Genomic DNA, 20,000 nt, shown 5'->3' on the forward strand with positions numbered 1-20,000 from the left:
GGAGGCAGTGAGGGAGGGAAACAAGGAGAGGATATGAGGTAAGGGAACGATAGAAGGAGAGAGAAGGATAGAAGAAGAGGATATGAGATCAGGGAAGGAAAATGTGGAAGTATGTAGGAGGGAAGGAGACAAGGTGATGAGAGGAACTGAGAGGAGGGAAGGATAATGAACAGTAACAGAACACATTACCTGTCAGAATGCACTTGTTAATTAGTTAGGTGGTTAAGTGCACAAGCTATAAACATTTACCTGCACAAATCGCCTGTCTGTTGAGGTGATGTGTTGAATTGTATCGTGTGACTTTCAGTATTCAGTATTTTTCGGGGCGTGATGTCTTCTCATTCCCTGTCTCCTCATTGCGATAATATAAAAGGTACAGGATTGGTGGTGATAATTGGTGTTGATATGCACTTTCACGGTCCTCTGATGATGGTGGAGGTGTAACTTATTGTGGCAGTAACATCACTAGGCTCACATGTTAAAACTTTCACTGTTATGATTGTTTCGTTGAGTTTCAGATCACTGTAATAAATTGTTTTACATGAATATAAAGAAAAAAAATAGTACGATAGCAAGAAGGAGCAACAATAACAAACAACAACAGCAACACCAACAACAACAACAACAACAACAACAACAACAACAACAACAACAACAACAGGTCCAAGATTATAATTAAACATCCCACCTTCATTATTCACTCCCCGCTTGACCATTACAAGAAGATCTCTAAGATTAACTCATATGGACAGAATTATTAAACAGATTTCTTCCCCCTCCCGCTTCAGACCGACAAAGGAGACTCGCCCTTACGTGATACTGAACTAAGAGGTGGTGTTCCTAATCTGTCAAACTCCTATTTAATATGTGCAGATTGATTATTCATTGACCGTGTCCTCAGTTCTTTCATTGTCTCATCTCAATTTCTCTTAACAGGGGCTGGTGGAAGTTATAAGGGTTTTTCAATTTTTTCGCGATTTGAGTGATAGTTTAGGAGCTCTAGTGGACGTTATTGGGGTTTTCAATGTTGTTTTCGCGATTTGAGTGATAGTTTAGCAGCTCTAGTGGATGTTATTGGGGTTTTCAAGATTGTTTTCGCGATTTGAGTGATAGTTTAGCAGCTCTAGTGGATGTTATTGGAGTTTTCAAGATTGTTTTCACGATTTGAGTGATAGTTTAGCAGCTCTAGTGGATGTTATTGGGGTTTTCAATGTTGTTTTCGCGATTTGAGTGATAGTTTAGTGTTTAGTGTTTAGTTTTAGTGATAGTGGACGTTATTGGGGTTTTCAAGGTTGTTTTTTTTTGCGAGTTAGTGAGTTTTACTGTCTCTAATTGAAGTTATTAAGGTTTTCAAGGTTGTTTTCGTGATTATAGTGATAGATGGAAGTTATTAGATTTTCAAGGGTGTCTTTTACGATTCTAGTGATAGTTTAACAGGTTCTAGTGGAAGCTGTTAGGGTTTTCAAGGGTGTTTTTGTGGTTCTAGTGATAGTTTAACGAGTTATTGTGGAAATTACTAGAGTTTTCGTGTTTTCGTGATTGTAATGAGAGTTTAACTGGCTCTAGTTGAAATGATTAGGTTTTTAAACGGAGGCCGTATAATTCTAGTAATATTTTAACAATGTTTAGTAGAAATATTACTGTTATCAAAGGTGCTTTCGTGATTCTTGTGATAACCTAACAAATTCTAGTGAAAGATATCTAAAGTTTCCAAACGTGTTTTCATGACTCGAATGACACAATTTAACGAGAATTCCGCACGACCAATACATAATAAATAAATAAATAAATAAATAAATAAATAAACAAATAGCCATGGGAAACCGAGCAGACATCTCCTAGCGAGGGACATAAGCACTTCAGAACACTGGTGGCGGATGTCCAGTGGCACCTGTGTGGGAGTGTGGGAGGAGAGCGGGTTGGGCAGGGAGACTGACGAACAATAGGACAGGCTGGACAGATTAGACGCGAGGGCATGAGGACAGAGGACAGGAGCGTGTAGAGGAAGACAGGAGGAGTAGGAGGAGGAGGAGAAGGATTACATGCAGCTTACCTTCTGCTTCCTGTGTGTTTGTTGGAGGACTTGTAAATACTGACGACCGTGAAGAGACAGGATGGTGTAGCGGATGAGAAATAGGAGGAGGAGGAGGAGAAAGAAGAAGAAAAAGAAAGAAGAAAGAAGAAAGAAGAAAGAAAAGTAAAAGAAAGAGATGAAAAGAAAAGCAGAAAAGAAAAAAAGAGAAAGAACGAGAACAAGTACAAAAAACAAGAACGAGAAGAAAAAAGAAGACAGAAAGAAGAGGACAAAGACGAGAAGGAAGAGAAAGCGCAAAACAGCAACAGCAACGACAACAACAACAACAACAACAACAACAAGAGTTAGATTTCATTACATAATTATACTCGTGCGAATAACAGACAAAAAAAAAGACAAAGAAGTGGGATGTACATCAGAAGAAAGAGAAGAGAGAGAAGAAAGAAGAGGATTATATTACGTTCGATACATATAAATAGCTATATCAGGAGAAAGAGGAGGAGGAGGAGAAGAAAGACGAGCAGAAGCCAAAAAAAAAGAAAAGCAATAATTGAAGAAGAAGAAAACGATAAGGAAATAGAAGAAGGAAAAGAAGAACAAGAAGAAGAAGAAGAAGAATGGGATAGAAGAAGAAGAAGAAGAAGAAGAAGAAGAAGGAAAAAAATAACAAGAGGAAGAATGAGAAGAAAAGATAACGACGAAAGAAAGAAGAAAGATAAAGAAAAAAAGAAAATAGAACAGGAACAAAAAAAAGAAAAAAGCGAAGAAAACCACCACCACCACCACCACCACCACCACCACCACCACCACCTCTCTAACAAGCCAATCACTACGTACGAGTACCTGTAACAAGCGACGAGATGAATACAGATACCCCACCACGAGCCACGAGCCACCAGTCACCAGCAGCTCTGCCCCGTGCTGTCCACCTGGCCGCGGCGCACCTGGTGAGGAGAACACGTGGCCTTGAGTACCTTGCCTTCAGCTCCCTGGGTAGACGAGGAGATGACCCGCATAATATCAGTCAGGAATAATCTCCAACGGGGAAGTGAATAGCAAGCATCTACGTGTGATGACTCTTGACTGCTCTTTGTTATTATCGCGTGGAATTGTCAGTGTGTGTGTGTGTGTGTGTGTGTGTGTGTGTGTGTGTGTGTGTGTGTGTGTGTGTGTATGATGAATGTTGTGGTTCCTTCGAGCGGGCGAAGACTTAACCCTTTCTCTTTCTCTGTTAGTTAACTCTTCTCATCATCATTTACAGCTTTTGAGAGAATAATGTTGTGTGTGTGTGTGTGTGTGTGTGTGTGTGTGTGTGTGTGTGTGTGTGTGTGTGTGTGTGTGTACATGTGTGTGTGCGTGATGAATGTAGTGGTTCTTTGTCGTGGGTGAGGACTTAACCCTTTCTCTTTCTCTGCTAGTTAATTTTTTCCATCATTATCATCTACAGTTTTTGAAAGAATAATTTTTGTACGTCTCGATTGCGTAGTTGTGTACCTTGGCAATGATCAAATTAACCTCACATTCTTATTCTTTCCTCATATCCGTCATAAAGATTTATTACAGGTATCTTGACGTTAACAAAAGACAACCATAGCAGTGAAAGGGTTAAAGAGCCACCTGTCGGGAGTTGATTGGCAGGTACATGGTGGGTCTTCATTTTCCTGCCTGGTGAGATTATCTATAATGCTTTCTCTCTTATGATTGTGTTGTTGTTAGGTTAGGTTGCTCGTATGTCTGGTTAGGTTGTGTTTGGGAAAGTTTGATAATGTTAGATTTAGTCAGGTTAAGTTAAAATTAGGTTATGTTATGCTGTCTTAAAACTACGTCATGTTGCTGGTTTACGTTTTGTTAGGTCAATGTTAGATTAGGTTAGTTTAGGTAGATTAAGTTAGGTTAGTACCAGGTATCACTAGGTAGATTAAAGGCGTTCATTGTTTTCCTAATATGACGAATGAGTGTAAACATTGAAGAACAAAAGACCATTTCACCAGTACCTGTAGAATTACGAGTACTGGGTGAGGAGGGTTAGGTAAATTCAAGGCGTCTATTGTACTCCTAGTATAACAGACGATATAATAATTCAAATTAGTAAAGAACAGGCAACCATTTCATAAACAGTATTTGTTGAATTATTACTGCTAGGGAAGAGACTTATTAGATTCAGGGCGTCCATTGCATTACTAATATGATAAATGGTATAATGATTCAAAGCCGTAAAAGAACACAGGACCACTTCACTAACCTAGTACTTGTAGAACGATTAGTACCAGGTGATGAGAGTTACTGGATAGATTAAAGGTGTTCATTACATTCCTAGTATGACAGGAGATATAACCATTCTAAATAGTAAAGAACAGATCACTTTACACTTTTATTAGTACGTGTACAATTTATAGTTACAAGTTAGCAAGTTACAAGTGAGCAAAGTTACAAGGCAAATTAAAGATTCTTATTAAGTTATTAGTACGTAAAAAAATCGACAATTAATGTAATAATCTAGTGTAGGAAATTAACAACTATTCCAACTATTTCACTGACCTAGTACCCATAGAATTACTAGTACGAGAGGGATACTAGTGACTTGCACGTGAGGGAAGCTGGGACAGGTGACACAGTTGCCTCACCTGGAATTGTTGTGTGTCAATGCTTTCCAGGCGGCCAGTTGCTGTCACCTGGAAAGAAAGAGAGAGAGAAAGTTTATACGTGGGAGTTGTGTGTGTGTGTGTGTGTGTGTGTGTGTGTGTGTCCAATTTCCATGTTCACTGCTATTGTTATTTCCGTTGGTATTAGTGTCATCCTTTACTGCACGGTGTTCTCTTCAGGAAACTGCACAATTGTTTCCTACATTCACTCACTCACTCACTCACTCACACATTTTACACCCCTACCTGATTCATATTTCAGTCCATTTATATCAGTTACATTCACAGCTCATAATTTTTCAACCGTATTTTTTTATGGTGCACTCATTACACATCACGCTGCGTGGAAATGTATGCGTATGAATATGTGCACTTGAATCATTAATGTATGCATATGTATGGCTTAAATTGTCACGTATTATAAAGTGGCACAAATGTAAGTAGGTTTTTCCTTATAATTTTGGAGTTTTTTTTTTTTTTTCTTATCACTGTTTTGGGACTGGCACCTTCAATACGCCTTCAGTAATTGGGTTAGTGTTGAGTCATTAGGGAGCTTCGAAAGAACATCAGATAGATTTATGGATGAGGATGATGGGTGGAAATAGGTAGACGTGTTGTGTTTCGTATAGGGACAGCCACTTGTAGATCTGATGGCTTCTTGCAGCTTCTCTTATTTTCTTATGTCCTAATCTTCTATTTTTCCGACTTTTTGTGCCCTTGGTCAGAATCCCCACTTACGTATAGAAAATTATAATAATAACAACAATACAAAATATTAATGTAACACTTATTCAGATTATACATTACATAATATTACATAAAGCTTAAGCCTTTCACTGTGTTACGCAACGACTCACAGCGCTAGAAGCAATGAAATCTTTTATAAGCTTCGACAACAAGGGAAAAAAGAATTAAAAGAACAGATTCAGCCATTTCTAGCCAGTGCAATGCTTGGAGGTGGCTATGGAGCAAGGAGAAATATCTGGAGTGGTCAGCAATGTTGGAAAAGATGTCAAATAGCACGGCAAGGGTTAAGTAGCAGCGCGATGGATGTAAAAGGTATAAATGTTACTAAGATTCTCCTCATAATATTTTGGATAATCTTTTTTTACTACGCCTTGGGAACTGCCACCTTCAGGAGGTCTTTTCTCGCCTATTTGTTGCCCTGAGCCCAAATGCCCGCTTACATAAAGATATTGTAATAATAAAAATAGACCAAAAATAATAATAATAATAATAATAATAATAATAATAATAATAATAATAACAATAATGCAAAAATTGTAATATACTTCTTCAGGATATACATACACACATACGTACATACATACATACATTACCTGAAGTTCTACCTGAGAGAGCGATTGTGATAGTATGTAAATTCATTTTCTGCTCTCATTATTACGATTAGTACTATTATTATTTATCATTTATTTATTTATTCATCTAAAATGCGCTTCTCGTTTCTCAGCTGCCTGCAGGTTCTCTGTGTTGGCGTCTCCCGCGCTCTCTTCAGCTAGTCGACTCGCAAGCTTGCCTCGTTCCTAGCTGTATTGTACGTCGCTGTGGGCTTTGTTTTTTTGCATAGCACAGTTTCCTTTAATATACCTACAGTTGTGTTTCTCTCCACCCTGAGAACACCTGAACTACACTCACGGACAACACCACGGTGCCCTAGTACGCGGTGGCTCAAGTGTTAACACGTTTGGCTACAATGAAAGGAGTCCTGAGTTCGAATCCTCGTTTTCTGTAGGGTGACTGGCCGCTCCTTGGTTCACTCAGCCTTAAAGTGACTGGCAGCGTGAAAGCGGCGGAGTAACGACCTGACCACTCGGCTCTGCTCCTTATGCTGAGGCCAGGGAAGGGTGGTACTGCTAAGGCTGGCCACATAAGAACATAGAAAGTAAGGGAAGCTACAGGAATCCGTCAGGCCTACACGTGGCGCCTCTGTATGAATGTTAACTACACATACCCGCCTGTCATCTCGTCCGTAAATTTGTTCAGTCTTCTTTTAAAGCTCCCTAATGACTCAGCGCTAACAACCTAATTACTTAGTCTATTCCAGCGCTAACAACCTAATTACTGAGTCTATTCCAGCGTTAACAACCTAATTACTGAGTCTATTTCATTTATCTACTACTCAGTTTGAGAGCCGATTCCTTCCAGTTTCGATTTTAATTCTTTATCAAACTTGTACCAATTATTTCTTGTCTTATCCTGATGACTGACCCTGAGAGTTTTGCATATGTGACCCTAGTAATATCCCCTGTACCACTTAAAAATTTCTATCAGATCCCCTCTTCACCTACGCTCCCCTAAGGAACATAAATTTAAAAGCTTCAATCTTCTCTCGTAAGATTTTGAATATAGAACCCCTTCACGTTTTTCTAAGCACTAACAACAATTACGCCAATACCAAAATATTTCTAATAACACTAATGCAACCTCCACTTCTCTATGCCCTCTTGTTCATGTCTCTCCAACGAATGTAAAAGTTTGCTCCCTTTCGTTAGGTATAAGAGCGGGACCCTTTACGGTTTTTTTTTTCTTTTTAACCTTTTCACTGTTATTTGGCTTATCTTCCTTTAAACTAAACACTCTGAGGCAGCTTTACTTGTTCCACAGCCACAGCCACCTGGCAAAATGTACTCTTTTTTTTTATCTCTTTTTTCTTGCACGTGTACATAAAAATTCCACATATTTTAGTGTTTTGTCATATAGCCACGAAAGCGCAAAAAAAAAAAAAAAACAATAACACCACTACTAATACCAAAATACTACTCATCATAATACCAATAACGACACTAATGCAATCTTTACGCTTTCCAAATCAAACCACTGAGATAAATTACACTAACACCAAAATACTTCTAATAATAAATGTTAATAACGACACTAGTACAACCTTCACTTTTAATACAAATGCTGTTTATGACGCAGGCAGTAAATTATCGCTACAAATGGATGCTAATGGTGGCCGTGCTAATGTGGCGCCAGCACCCTCATACCAATGGCGGTAATGGTGTGGTCAGGCAGCACGCAGCTCGCCTTCATGCTGCCAGCCGTGCGTTACATACATGACTCGCATAACAAGGAGGTGGTGATGCTGCTCCATGTGTTGTGCTGCTGTGCTACGTGTTGTGTGTCATCTTTTTTTTTTTTATCTTCTGTTGTTATTTTCTTTATTTCTTTATTCTTTTTTTTTTAGTAAGGAAACACACTGGTTTAAGATACGTATATAAGGAAAAGTTATAAAGAGAAGTGCGCATTGAGTTAGTGTTTTATTTATTGTTTCTGTGGTTTTTTTTTATGCATGAGGCACTAACTGGCTATTATTTAAAAAGATCCAGTGAGTGAGTGCTTCATTTGTTATATATGTATCACTTTTTTTTATTTATTTATTCTAGTAAGAGAGGAGGCGTGGGACGAAGCAACAAAACTGCTAGGATAAAAAAAAAGATTCAGTGAAAGAATGTTTTGTCATCCCTGCATCATTGTGTCTTTTCTTTTTTCTTTCCTTTTCTAACCTATTTTTTAAGTATGGTATATGGCAACTGAAAAAAAATAAATAAATAAATAAAAAAAACATCCATTTGTTATATCGATATCATTATTATTTTTTATTTATTTATAGAGGACTCTGGTCTACAGCAACACAGCAACCTATGAAAAAAAAATGTCCAGTGAATGAGTGTATTATTTTTTTTATATCTGTATTATTGCTTTTCATTTATTTTTCTATTAAGAGAAGACTCTGACATAGCGCGACAACAAAACACTATGAAAAAAAGCCCAGTGGAGGTGTGTGTGTGTGTGTGTGTGTGTGTGTGTGTGTGTGTGTGTGTGTGTGTGTGTGTGTGTGTGTGTGTGTGTGTGTGTGTGTGTGTTGCTTTCCTCTGTTTATGCTTGTATTTCCATTTGTTTTGATGTTTTTTTTTCTTTTATACGATTATGTAACTCTTTCCTTTTTATATAACTACTTTTCATTCTAAGTAAGTTTTTCTCTCTTTTAATTCTATAAATGTATTTCTTTTGTTTATTTTTTTTCTCCATTTCTCGGTTTTTTTTTTTTATACTTTTATATGTAAGAGGAGAAGGAGGAGGAGGAGGAGGAAAAAGAAGAGGAAGAAGAAAAACAACAACAACAACAACAACAACAGCAACAACAACAACAACAACAACAACAACAACAAGAGAGCACAAAAAAAATAAGAAGTGAGACATGAAGAAGTCTTGGTCGTTAGTATCACAGAATAAGAGCAGCAGCAGCAGCAGCAGCAGCAGCAGCAGGAGCAGCACGAGGAGGAGATGGCGCAGAAAGGTGACCCAAGCTTCATCTTTTCCATCACCTGTCCACTCACCCTCATTAGCATCACAGGTAGCAGCATATCAAGCAGCCTCGCCTCCCTGGGAACTAACAAGCGACTTACTGAACGCTACGAGTAATGAGGCAGAGTCGCCGCGGGGTGGGAGAGTATGGAAGAAAAGGACACGCACACACACACACACACACACACACACACACACACACACACACACACACACACACACAGGAATGTATTACGGAATCCTTGATCAAACTGCCACTAGAATCATGGAAACCCTCTTGAAAGTCGCCAAAACTTAGTCACTAGAATCAGTTAAAGATAATGATTCCTTGTTATACTATCAGCAAAATCGTGAAAACACTTGAAATACCAGTAACTTCCACTTGAATATGCTAAAGATGCAGATTTTTTCTTAAACTACCACTAGAATCATGAAAACACTAATAACTAGAAACTATTAAACCCTCACTAAAATCATGAAAACATCCTTGAAAAATACTAATAAATTGGATTCGTGTCTTCTAAACATAAAGAATCCTTGTTAAACTACCACTGGAACCACGAAAACCCATGAAAATCACAAAAAACTTCCACTAGCTCCTTTTAACTGCAGCGGATATAAGACTCAAAAATGCTGATGTGTTGAAGAATTGTTGTCAGTGAGGCAGATATTCGTCTAACCTTTCATTTCCCTTCTTATATTTCCAGGACATGATGCACTACACAGATACCGACAAATACTAACAAATGATCTTTCAAATAGGGACAAACTCAAATGGAAAATATATCAGAGTGGTAAGTATATTGTTTCTACTTAGCTTTCTAGTCCACGAGGCTCTGGAATTTGCCCTTCTTTGCATTTTGTTTTTCGTTGCACAATCTATTCTTTTATATTCTTTTCCTCTCTCGTGTATCAACATGCATCTGGGTCTTTGTTTTCTCTCTTGCAAATCCTCCTTTTCCTTGTCTTCTTCTCAGTTTCCTTCTAATATTTTTTTTCTCTTGTTCTCTTCCTCTCCTTCGTCTTTCTCTCTATTCACGTCTCTCAAGCCTCCTCTTTCCTCCTCTTGTTCTTTTTTTCTCCTTTCTACTCTGTATCTTGTTCTCCTCCTCCCCTTCGTCTTTCTCTGTTCTCCTTTTTCACGTCTTCTCCCCTTTACTTCTCATGTTGTCTCCCTCGTCATCGTTGCCCTCGTCTTCGTCGCAATCCTCCTCCTTCCTCCTCTTCCTCTTCTTCTCATTTTATAATCCTCTTTATCATCTTCCTCCTCCTCTTTGTCCTCCTCCTCTTTGATAACCTGAGTGATGGGATGTCTAAGTTAATGAACCACGCAGGTAAGAGTGATCACCTGGCGGGACGTGTATTCATTTCCCCAGTACAGGTAAACACTCAGAGGTAGCTACCGCCTGTATTACTTGTTTGGGCTTGTTTGGACTTGTTCACGTTCCCATTTGGCCTCGCTCTCTTAAGTAAACAAGACTGGTGACTTTTTTTTTTTTTCTTTCTCCGTTTCCTTTGGTGGTGGTGGTGATGGTGGTGGTGTTTTGTTGTCGTTGTTGTTGTTGTTGTTGTTGTTGTTGTTGTTGTTGTTGTTGTTGTTGTTGTTCTTTCTTCCTTCCTTTTTTTTTTCTTTTTTCTTTATCTCTCTCTCTCTCTCTCTCTCTCTCTCTCTCTCTCTCTCTCTCTCTCTCTCTCTCTCTCTCTCTCTCTCTCTCTCTCTCTCTGTGTGTGTGTGTGTGTGTGTGTGTGTGTGTGTGTATGTGTCATAATTGTTGTTGTTGTTTGTGTGTACAGTATAATCTCTATGTAAAACTAATCATGCGCAACACAGTGATGTATATTTTTCAGTATTTTTGCAGTTGACGATTCATGCATGTGTTTGTGTTTGTGTCACGTATGCGTATTTGTCACTTAATCTGTACTCGTTGCTCATTTATTTCATTCCATCTACAACACTAAAAAAGAAAAAAAAAGCCTTCATAAACATACATAACATCATTCCGTTCATTAAACATTACCAGCTTGTCGTAAGAAAGTAAATAATAGTAACTAATTTCGGTATAAAACAGCAACAACAACAACAACAACAACAACAACAACAACAACAGTAAAACACCACCACCACCACCACCACCACCACCACAACAAACACTCCTTACACACTCATACAACAAAACAAATCATTTAAACCCAAACCTCACAAACCGCAACAAAATTTCCTCTTCCGTCAATAACAAGATACCCGATACTACCAATTATTCTATCTCTTCTATCTAATATTATCATTTTCTCCCACTTTCATCACCCACGCGAGAGACAAGAGGGGAGGAAGGGGATTCGAAGCGGAGATAGAGACCTTGAGTTTGTGTGAGGGCGTGTCCAGCTGAAGGGCGGGGGCGGGAAGAGCTACAGGTGTGTTTGAGAGGCAGCTGAGGAAGTGCGTGTGTGTGTGCAGAGCGTGTGAAAATATGCGGTATATAAATCTTTGGCTGGTCTCTGCGTGTGGGACGTGAGGTGGTGGTAGTAGTAGTAGTAGTAGTAGTGGTGGTGGTGGTGGAGGTGGTGGTGGTGGAGTGAAGGAAAGGAAGAGATGCAAGACAGAATGTTAAATACGTTGAAGGAGGAACAGAAAAGGAGGAGGAAATGGAAAAGAAGGAGGAAGAGGGAGGAGGAAAAGGAAGAGATGCAAGATAGAATGTTAAAAGCTTTGTAAAGGAAACAAAAAAGAAAATGAAGGAGAAGGAGAAGGGGAGGAGTGAGAAAGGAAAGAGATGCAACACAAAATATTAAATACGATGTAGAAAAAACAGAAAAGAAGGGAAAGAAGGAGGAGATGGGAGAGAGAGGAGAAAGGGAGGAGTGAGGAAAAGGGAAGACATGCAAAATACAAAGTCAGCTAAACTTATAAGGGAATGAAAATGATGTACGAGGAAGAGAGAAGAAGAAAGAAGAGAAGGAGGAGGAAAAGGTGACAGTGAAAAAGGAGATGAAGTAGGAGGGAGAAATGAAGAAAAGGAAAAGATAAAGAGTAAGATATTGATAAAAGTAATTAAAACTCAGCAGAAGGAAGAGGAGGAGGAGGAGGAGGAGGAGGAGAAAGTGTAGGTGGCAGTGTTGGTGGAGGAAGAGAAATAGGAGGAGGAAAAGGTGAAGAAAGAAAGGAGATACCGAAAAAAAAAATTTACGATTTACGAAAAATTTACGAAAAGAGATAAGGCGTTGAAAACTTTGAAGGAAGAACAGAAAACGAGGAGATAGTAGTGGTGGTGGTGGTGGTGGTGGTGGTGGTCGAGGAGGAGGGAGGAGAGAAAGAAGAGTTGGAGAAGGATAAGAAAAGATGCAAGGAAAAATCCCAACAAAAAATAAAGCAATTGAAAACTTTTGCAGAGAGAAGAAGAAGAAGAAGGAAGAAGGAGGAAGAAGAGGAGGAGGAGGAGGAGGAGGAGGAGGAGGAGGAGGAGGAGGAGGAGGAGGAGGAGGAGGAGGAGGAGGAGGAGGAGTTGGAAGAGAGAGAAGTAGAGAAAAGATGCAAAGAGGAACATCAGCAAAATAAATAGATAAACATTGTAAGAGGAACAGGATCAGAAGGAGGAGGAGGAGGAGGAGGAGGAGGAGGAGGAAAGCAAATAAGGTGAGGAAGAAAACATGAAAGAAACGAAAAAGAAAAAAAGAAAAAAAGAGATATTGGATATTAATACGAAACGATAGACTGAAGTGGAGAAGGAGGAGGAGGAGGAGGAGGAGGAACAGGAGGAGGAGGAGGAGATTAAGTCAGACAAAGAGAATTGACAAAATGAGAAAGAAGAAAAAGGAACAAAAGGGATAGATGAGGCGAAGAGACAAGAAGAGGAGGAAGAAGAAGAAGAAGAAAAAGAAAAAGAAGAGGAGGAAGAAGAAGAACAAGAAGAAAATAAAAAAGAGACAAAGAAGAGATGAGAATGGGGAAAAAACAATTGAGGAAACGAGAAAATTAAGAAAAAAAAGAAGTACAAGGGACAGATAAGAATGAAAGACGAGAAAGGGAAGGAGGGAGAGGAAGAGGAGGAGGAGGAAGAGGAGGAGGAGGAGGAGGAAGAGGAGAAGGAGGAGGAGGAGGGGGAGGATTAAATAAAACAGTTAGCAGCACAAGCGTGAAACGAGAGAAGCACGTGATGCGTCCTTGCGTGTGTGTGTGTGTGTGTGTGTGTGTGTGTGTGTGTGTGTGAGTTTGACCCGAGCTACAAGGCTACACACACACACACACACACACACACACACACACACACACACACACACACACACACACACACACACACACACACACACACACACACACACACACACACACACACACACCAACGCCCTTCCTGCACACAAGTCATGCACACACACACACACACACACACACACACACACACACACACACACACACACACACACACACACACACACCTGGTAAAAGATGTGTTAATCCTCCTCCTCCTCCTCCTCCTCCTCCTCCTCCTCCTCCTCCTCCTCCTCCTCCTCCTCCAGTTTCTTTATTCCAGTCATGCCATCCCTCTATTCTTGGTTTCTATTCTTCTCTCTCTCTCTCTCTCTCTCTCTCTCTCTCTCTCTCTCTCTCTCTCTCTCTCTCTCTCTCTCTCTCTCTCTCTCTCTCAATTACCTTTCACCATCTCTTCTTCATCTTTCCTTTTTATTTTTATTTATGTCCTTTCCTCTTCCTCTTCTTCTTCGTCATCTTCCCCCACCTTCTTATCATCATCATCACCTTCATCATCATCATCATCATCATCATCATCATCATCTTCATCTTCATCATCATCATTTTTAGACAGTTCGCCATGATAAATAAGCTGTATACTGTATATTTTTTCATGTGGCATTTTCATTTACGTCCACACTCGGAAGATACGTGTAAAAACAGAACGATATATTTTTAAAAACTGCCCGCGTATGTAATTTTTTAAAAGGAGCGATAAAAGATCAAGATTTTTTTTTTCTATATATATATATTTATCTTTAATCAGTTTGGTGTGCATTATTTTGTGTTGTATGTTGTGTTAGTGACGTTTAATTTATATTCTTTTTTTATCTTCCTTGTCTAGTTTTTTTTTTTTTATGCTTGTAAGAAATATATATAGTCATAACTCAGTCTCTCTCTCTCTCTCTCTCTCTCTCTCTCTCTCTCTCTCTCTCTCTCTCTCTCTCTCTCTCTCTCTCTCTCTCTCTCTCTTTCTCTCGTCCTTATCATTCTCTCTCTCTTCGTTTTCTTTATTTATCTCACTCCCTCCTACATGACATCTTTTCCCATTTCTTTCTTTGTTTTCTTATTTAATGTTAACATTCTCTCTCTCTCTCTCTCTCTCTCTCTCTCTCTCTCTCTCTCTCTCTCTCTCTCTCTCTCTCTCTCTCTCTCTCTGTCTATCTATCTATCTATCTATCTATTCACAACATCTTAAACACCCCCATAGCTAAACAAACTCAACAACACTGACTATAACAACAGCACTATTAATATAAGTAGTAATAACAGTCACCCCTCCCCCCCTCCCTACTGTCTGGCTCCCCACACTACCCCTCCCTTGGCCCACAGAAGCACATGGGGTATCATTTAGTGGCGATAGTGGCAAGGATCACATAAGACGCATTTATGATACAGTGTTCTTTGTAGCTTGCAGTAATTATACACTGTTTAACTTTCCGTGTTTTTGTAAAATTTACTTGCCGTCTTGTGGCCTTTTGATCTTATGGTTCTTCTTCTTCTTCTTCTTCTTCTTCTTCTTCTTCTTCTTCTTCTTTTTCCTCCTTCTTCATCTTCTTCCTCGTCCTTCATTTTTTTCTCTCTTCTCTCCTTGTCCTCTTTCGTATCACTCTCCTCCTCCTCCTCCTCCTCCTCCTCTTCCTCCTCCGTCTACTCCTTCCCTCACTTCCTCATTCTCGTCCTTTCCCGATTTTTTTTTTTTATTTCGCTTGTATCTCCCCTCCTTCTCCTCTTGCTCTTCTTCCTCCTCTTCCGTCTACCTTGTCCTTCTTTTCTTTCTCCTCCTTCCCCTCCTCCTCCACCTCCTCCTCCTCTTGTTCTTCGTCCTTCTCTTCCGTCTTCTTCGTTCTTCTTTTCCTCCTCCTCCCCCTCCTCCTCCTCCTCCTCCTCCTACTTTGTCTTATCCTTGCCTCGCTTCCTCATTCTCATCATCCTACTTTTTTCCTTCCTTCCTTGCATGCCTCTCCTCCTCCTCCTCCTCCTCCTCCTCCTCCTCCTCCTCCTCCTCCTCCTCCTCCAAGTGGCGGAAATACCCTAACACACATTCTCAAGGGCAGAGCATTGTCCGTTATCTGTGTGTGTGTGTGTGTGTGTGTGTGTGTGTGTGTATGTACGAGTATATGTAAGTATGTGTCTGTATGTATGTAAAAATGTCAGTATGTATGCGTAGAACTAAGTATTTTTAGGTGTGTGTGTGTGTGTGTGTGTGTGTGTGTGTGTGTGTGTGTGTGTGTGTGTGTGTGTGTGCGCGCGCGTGTGTGCGTGTGCCAGTCAGTCCGTCAATTTTCTTACATTCTCACTCACTCAGCACACTCCCATTTGCATATTTACACGTGCGCGTTCACACACACACACACACACACACACACAGAGAGAGAGAGAGAGAGAGAGAGAGAGAGAGAGAGAGAGAGAGAGAGAGAGAGAGAGAGAGAGAGAGAGAGAGAGAGAGAGAGAGAGAGAGAGAGGAGAGGGGGAGGCGCACACACACACACACACACACACACACACACACACACACACACACACACACACACACACACACACACACACACACACACACACACAGTAGGGGGAATATGAATAGCACCAAGACGGTCAAGAACAAAATAAACAGGGCAAGGAATTTATTGAAAGGCTGTCATGTTCTGCCGCTGGTGGTGATGGTGGTGGTGGTGGTGGTGGTGGTACTGTTGCCTTTGTTGTCTGTGTTGTTACTGTTGTTGGTCTTATTGTCTTTTTTTCTACCACTTTTGCAAGATTGTTTATGATATTATATTTTCAGTTTATTTGGTGTTATGCTGCTACTATTTAAAGACTATTCACTATTTACTACTACTACTACTACTACTACTACTACTACTACTAACACCACCACTACTTTTACTATAACTGCAAGACTTTCTTTTCTCCTACTACTACTACTACTACTACTACTACTACTACTACTACTACTACTACTACTACTACTACTACTACTACTATAACAAAAAACCCTTCCTAATCTTGACTGGTTCTCTTTGTTTTATGTGAAGTTTAATTTGTTTATTTAAAGGAAGGTTTTCTCTAATTGTTGCGTTCGTCTCTCTCTCTCTCTCTCTCTCTCTCTCTCTCTCTCTCTCTCTCTCTCTCTCTCTCTCTCTCTCTCTCTCTCTCTCTCTCTCTCTCTCATGGTGGTATAATGCTTCTGTGTTGTATGTAAACATTCCATATTTTATTACGTGTGTGTGTGTGTGTGTGTGTGTGTGTGTGTGTCCTCTCATCTCCCCTTATCTTTCGTTCTTGTCATCTAGTTCTTCGTATCTTCATTTTCTCTCTTTCCCTCCATTGTCATTCTCCTTCTCTTTCTTCTCTCCTCTTCTTTGTTTATTCTTCTTAATCCTTGCTTTCTTTCTTCCCAGTTGTTGTCATCTCTCTCTCTCTCTCTCTCTCTCTCTCTCTCTCTCTCTCTCTCTCTCTCTCTCTCTCTCTCTCTCTCTCTCTCTCTCTCTCTCTTTCTTTTCTCTTCTTGCATCCTCTTTCGCCTCTTTTTTCTCGTTCTTTCCTCCTTCCTTCATTCTTTATTTATCTTTCTTCTTTATTCCTCATTACTCTCTCTCCCTCCTTTCGTTTTCCTGTAACGCCTTCCTTTCTTCCTTTTTGTCTATATTTTCATCTTCCCTTTTTCTTTCTCCTCTTTCTTCGTCCTTTTTTCCCTTTTCTTCCTCAGTTCATCTCTCCATTTTCTTTTCCCACTTTCCTCCCTATTCCCCCTTTCCTCTCCTTCTCTCCTCCCTTCCTTCTCTCCTACACCTTCCCATCTTCCTTCACACCTCTATTTTCCTTCTATTCTCTCTTTCCTCTCCCTTTCTCCTCCCTTCCTACCTGCCTTCCCTGACTCCTCCCTCCTCCACCATGCCTCCAGGTCCTCCTCCAGCCAATAAGTGAGAAGAAGGAGGAGGAGGAGGAGGAGGAAGAGGAGGGGAAGATGGAGGAGGAAGAGGAGGAGGAGATGAAGGAGGTAGAAAAGAAGGAAGGGGAAAGAGGAGATTAAGGAGATGAAAGAAAGATGAAGGGAAAAAGATTGAGGAGAAGGGAAGAAAAGAAATAGATGAAAGAGAAGGAGGAGGAGAATATGGAGGAGAAGAAGATGGAATAATAGGAGGAAGAGGAGGAAGTAAAGGAGATAGAGGAAGAGAAAGAGAAGAGAGTAAGAAGGAAGAGAAAGAAAAGAGAAGAAAGAAGTAATGGAGAAGAGAAGGAGTAGATGAAGGAGGATGAGGAAGAGGAAGAAAGGAAGGGATGAAGGAGGAAGTGAAGGAAAAGATTAAGAAGGAGGAAGAGAAGGAGGAGGAGGAGGAGGAGGAGGAGGAGGAGGACGAGGGGGATGCTTGACTAGTTTTTGTGACCTCCGCCCTGGCCCTCGCCGCCCCTAGATAATCACGGGGCCGAGAGGATCTCCCTGTAGGAACCGAGGGACCTTCACCACCGACATTTCCTGAGGGAGTCCTACAGAAATCCTACAGAAAGATACGAAATGTCCTTCAACGTAATGGGGAGACAAATGAGTGGTGGTGGTGGTGGTTGTGGTGGTGGTGGTGGTGGTGTGTGTGTGTGTGTGTGTGTGTGTGTGTGTTATATGTTGTACTCTTCCTCTTCCTGTGATTCTCGTCTTTTTCTTCTTTTTCTTCCTATTTTTTTATTATTTTTTCTTGCTTTCCTTTTTTCTTCCTTCTTGTGTTTGTTTGTTTGTTTGTTTGTTTTAATTATCTTCCTCTTCCTGCTTTTCTTTTTTTCTTTCTTTTTTTACTTTTATTCTCTCTCTCTCTCTCTCTCTCTCTCTCTCTCTCTCTCTCTCTCTCTCTCTCTCTCTCTCTCTCTCTCTCTCTCTCTTCTTTTTCCTGTTTTATTCTCCTTTTTATCTTTATTCTTTCGCTCTCTCTTCTTTATCGCTCTTTTCTTCTTCTATTTTTATTCCTTCTCTTTTTCTTTTTCCTCTTTTCTTCTTCTTTTTACTTTTATTCCTTCTGTTTCTTCTTTTCTTCTCCGCTGTTATGTTATTCTTTTCTTCTCCCTCTTTTTTCTACTTTTCTTCTTTCTTTTTGTGTTTATTCTTCATCCCCCTTCTTTTCTTCTTCTTTTTTGTTTATTTTTCTTCTTTTCTTTCTCTTTCTCTTTCTCTCTCCTTTTCCTTCCTCTTTTTTTGTTCCTTCTTTCGTTTCTTCTTCTTCTTCTTCCTCCTCCTCCTCTTCCAGTTTTAATCTACCCTTTCTTCCTTCATTTCTCTTCATCCCTTTTCTCTTCCTTTGTTTCTTTCTCCTTTTTTCTTTCTTCCCTCGTTCTTCCTTTTTTTCTTCCCCTTTTTCATGTTTCTCTTCCTTCTCCTTCCTTCGTTCATTCTTTTTATTCTTATTCTTATTATTCTTCCTTTTCTTTCCTTTGCTTGCACAGGTATTCTCATTACAGACAAATAATAATGCAATATATCTTCTTCCTATGCAATCTTCTTCCTCCTCCTCCTCCTCCTCCTCCTCCTCCTCCTCCTCCTCCTCTTCTTAGACCGGACAAGAAAATATAAATGATTGTTTTGTTTCCAATTCTCTTGTTTCATTGTATTGGGGAAATAAATGTCATTTTTAAGAGAGAGAGAGAGAGAGAGAGAGAGAGAGAGAGAGAGAGAGAGAGAGAGAGAGAGAGAGAGAGAGAGAGAGAGAGTGTGTGTGTGTGTGTGTGTGTGTGTGTGTGTGTGTGTGTGTGTGTGTGTGTGTGTGTGTGTGTGTGTGTGTGTGTGTGTGTGTGTGTTCTCTTCAGTTATCTTGTGTCATGGAATACTTGTCTGAATTGTTGTTGTTGTTGTTGTTGTTGTTGTTGTTGTTGTTGTTGTTGTTGTTGTTGTTCTCCTTTTCCATTTTCTTCTTTTTCGTCTTCTTTTCCTTCTTTTCTTCGCGTGGTACCATTAAACTCTTTGAAACTTTTAAAACTTTTCCTATTTCTTTCCATCCTTTTTTTTTTAATCTTAACATTCTCTCTCTCTCTCTCTCTCTCTCTCTCTCTCTCTCTCTCTCTCTCTCTCTCTCTCTCTCTCTCTCTCTCTCTCTCTCTCTCTCTCTCCACATCCTACCATTCTCCCTTCCAATCCCTCCCTCCTTCTACTCCCTTCCCCATCTCTCTTACACCCTTCCTACCACCCTACCACCCTTCCACCCATCCAGCCTTCCCCCTCTTTGATACACGCGTCCCTGCATTGCCGTGTCATCCTTGCCACGATACACTGTGCTCGCGGCTCGCCAACACAAGGGCGCCGCAAAACTGTCTGGCTCTAAATTCTAGTGAAAAAAAAAAGTAATGAGGGACACAAGCACATATATAGCCTTTATGGTGTGTGTGTGTGTGTGTGTGTGTGTGTGTGTGTGTGTGTGTGTGTGTGCCTCTCTCACACACACACACACACACACACAGATGAAGAGATAGATAAATAGATGGATAGAAAGAGATAAAATAGATAAATATAGTGTTAGATAGATACATAGATGGACAGACAGACAGACAGACAGACAGACAGACAGACAGACAGACAGACAAACAAATAAACAAACATTTAACCAAGTCCAGAGTCAATACAATAAACTTTACAAATGGGAACATAATGAATTAATAACACACAATAACATCCAAACCATGAACACACACACACACACACACACACACACACACACACACACACACACACACACACACACACACACACACACACACATACTCACACACAGTACAG

General features: G+C 40.1%; 1 protein-coding gene across 3 annotated transcripts in view; it reads right to left on the reverse strand.

Annotated features, from left to right (window-relative positions):
• LOC135088751 (inter-alpha-trypsin inhibitor heavy chain H5-like) overlaps positions 1 to 20,000 on the reverse strand; it is an 82,318-nt gene that overhangs the window by 33,257 nt on the left and 29,061 nt on the right. Inside the window, exons 2-3 of one of the 3 annotated variants that reach the window (XM_063983750.1) lie at positions 4,660 to 4,707; positions 2,879 to 2,979 (exon numbers count right to left, since the gene is read on the reverse strand). Coding sequence is in view for 1 of the 3 variants with exons in the window: in XM_063983749.1 (XP_063839819.1) it covers positions 2,879 to 2,979; positions 4,574 to 4,584 (112 nt within the window). In the remaining 2 variants the exon portion in view is untranslated. Of the gene's footprint in view, positions 1 to 2,878; positions 2,980 to 4,573; positions 4,708 to 20,000 lie in introns of all 3 variants that reach the window. The other 2 variants (XM_063983749.1, XM_063983751.1) reach the window with 2 other exon arrangements.

Source organism: Scylla paramamosain, chromosome 31 (genome assembly GCF_035594125.1).
Source record: "Scylla paramamosain isolate STU-SP2022 chromosome 31, ASM3559412v1, whole genome shotgun sequence".
Taxonomy (NCBI): domain Eukaryota; kingdom Metazoa; phylum Arthropoda; class Malacostraca; order Decapoda; family Portunidae; genus Scylla; species Scylla paramamosain.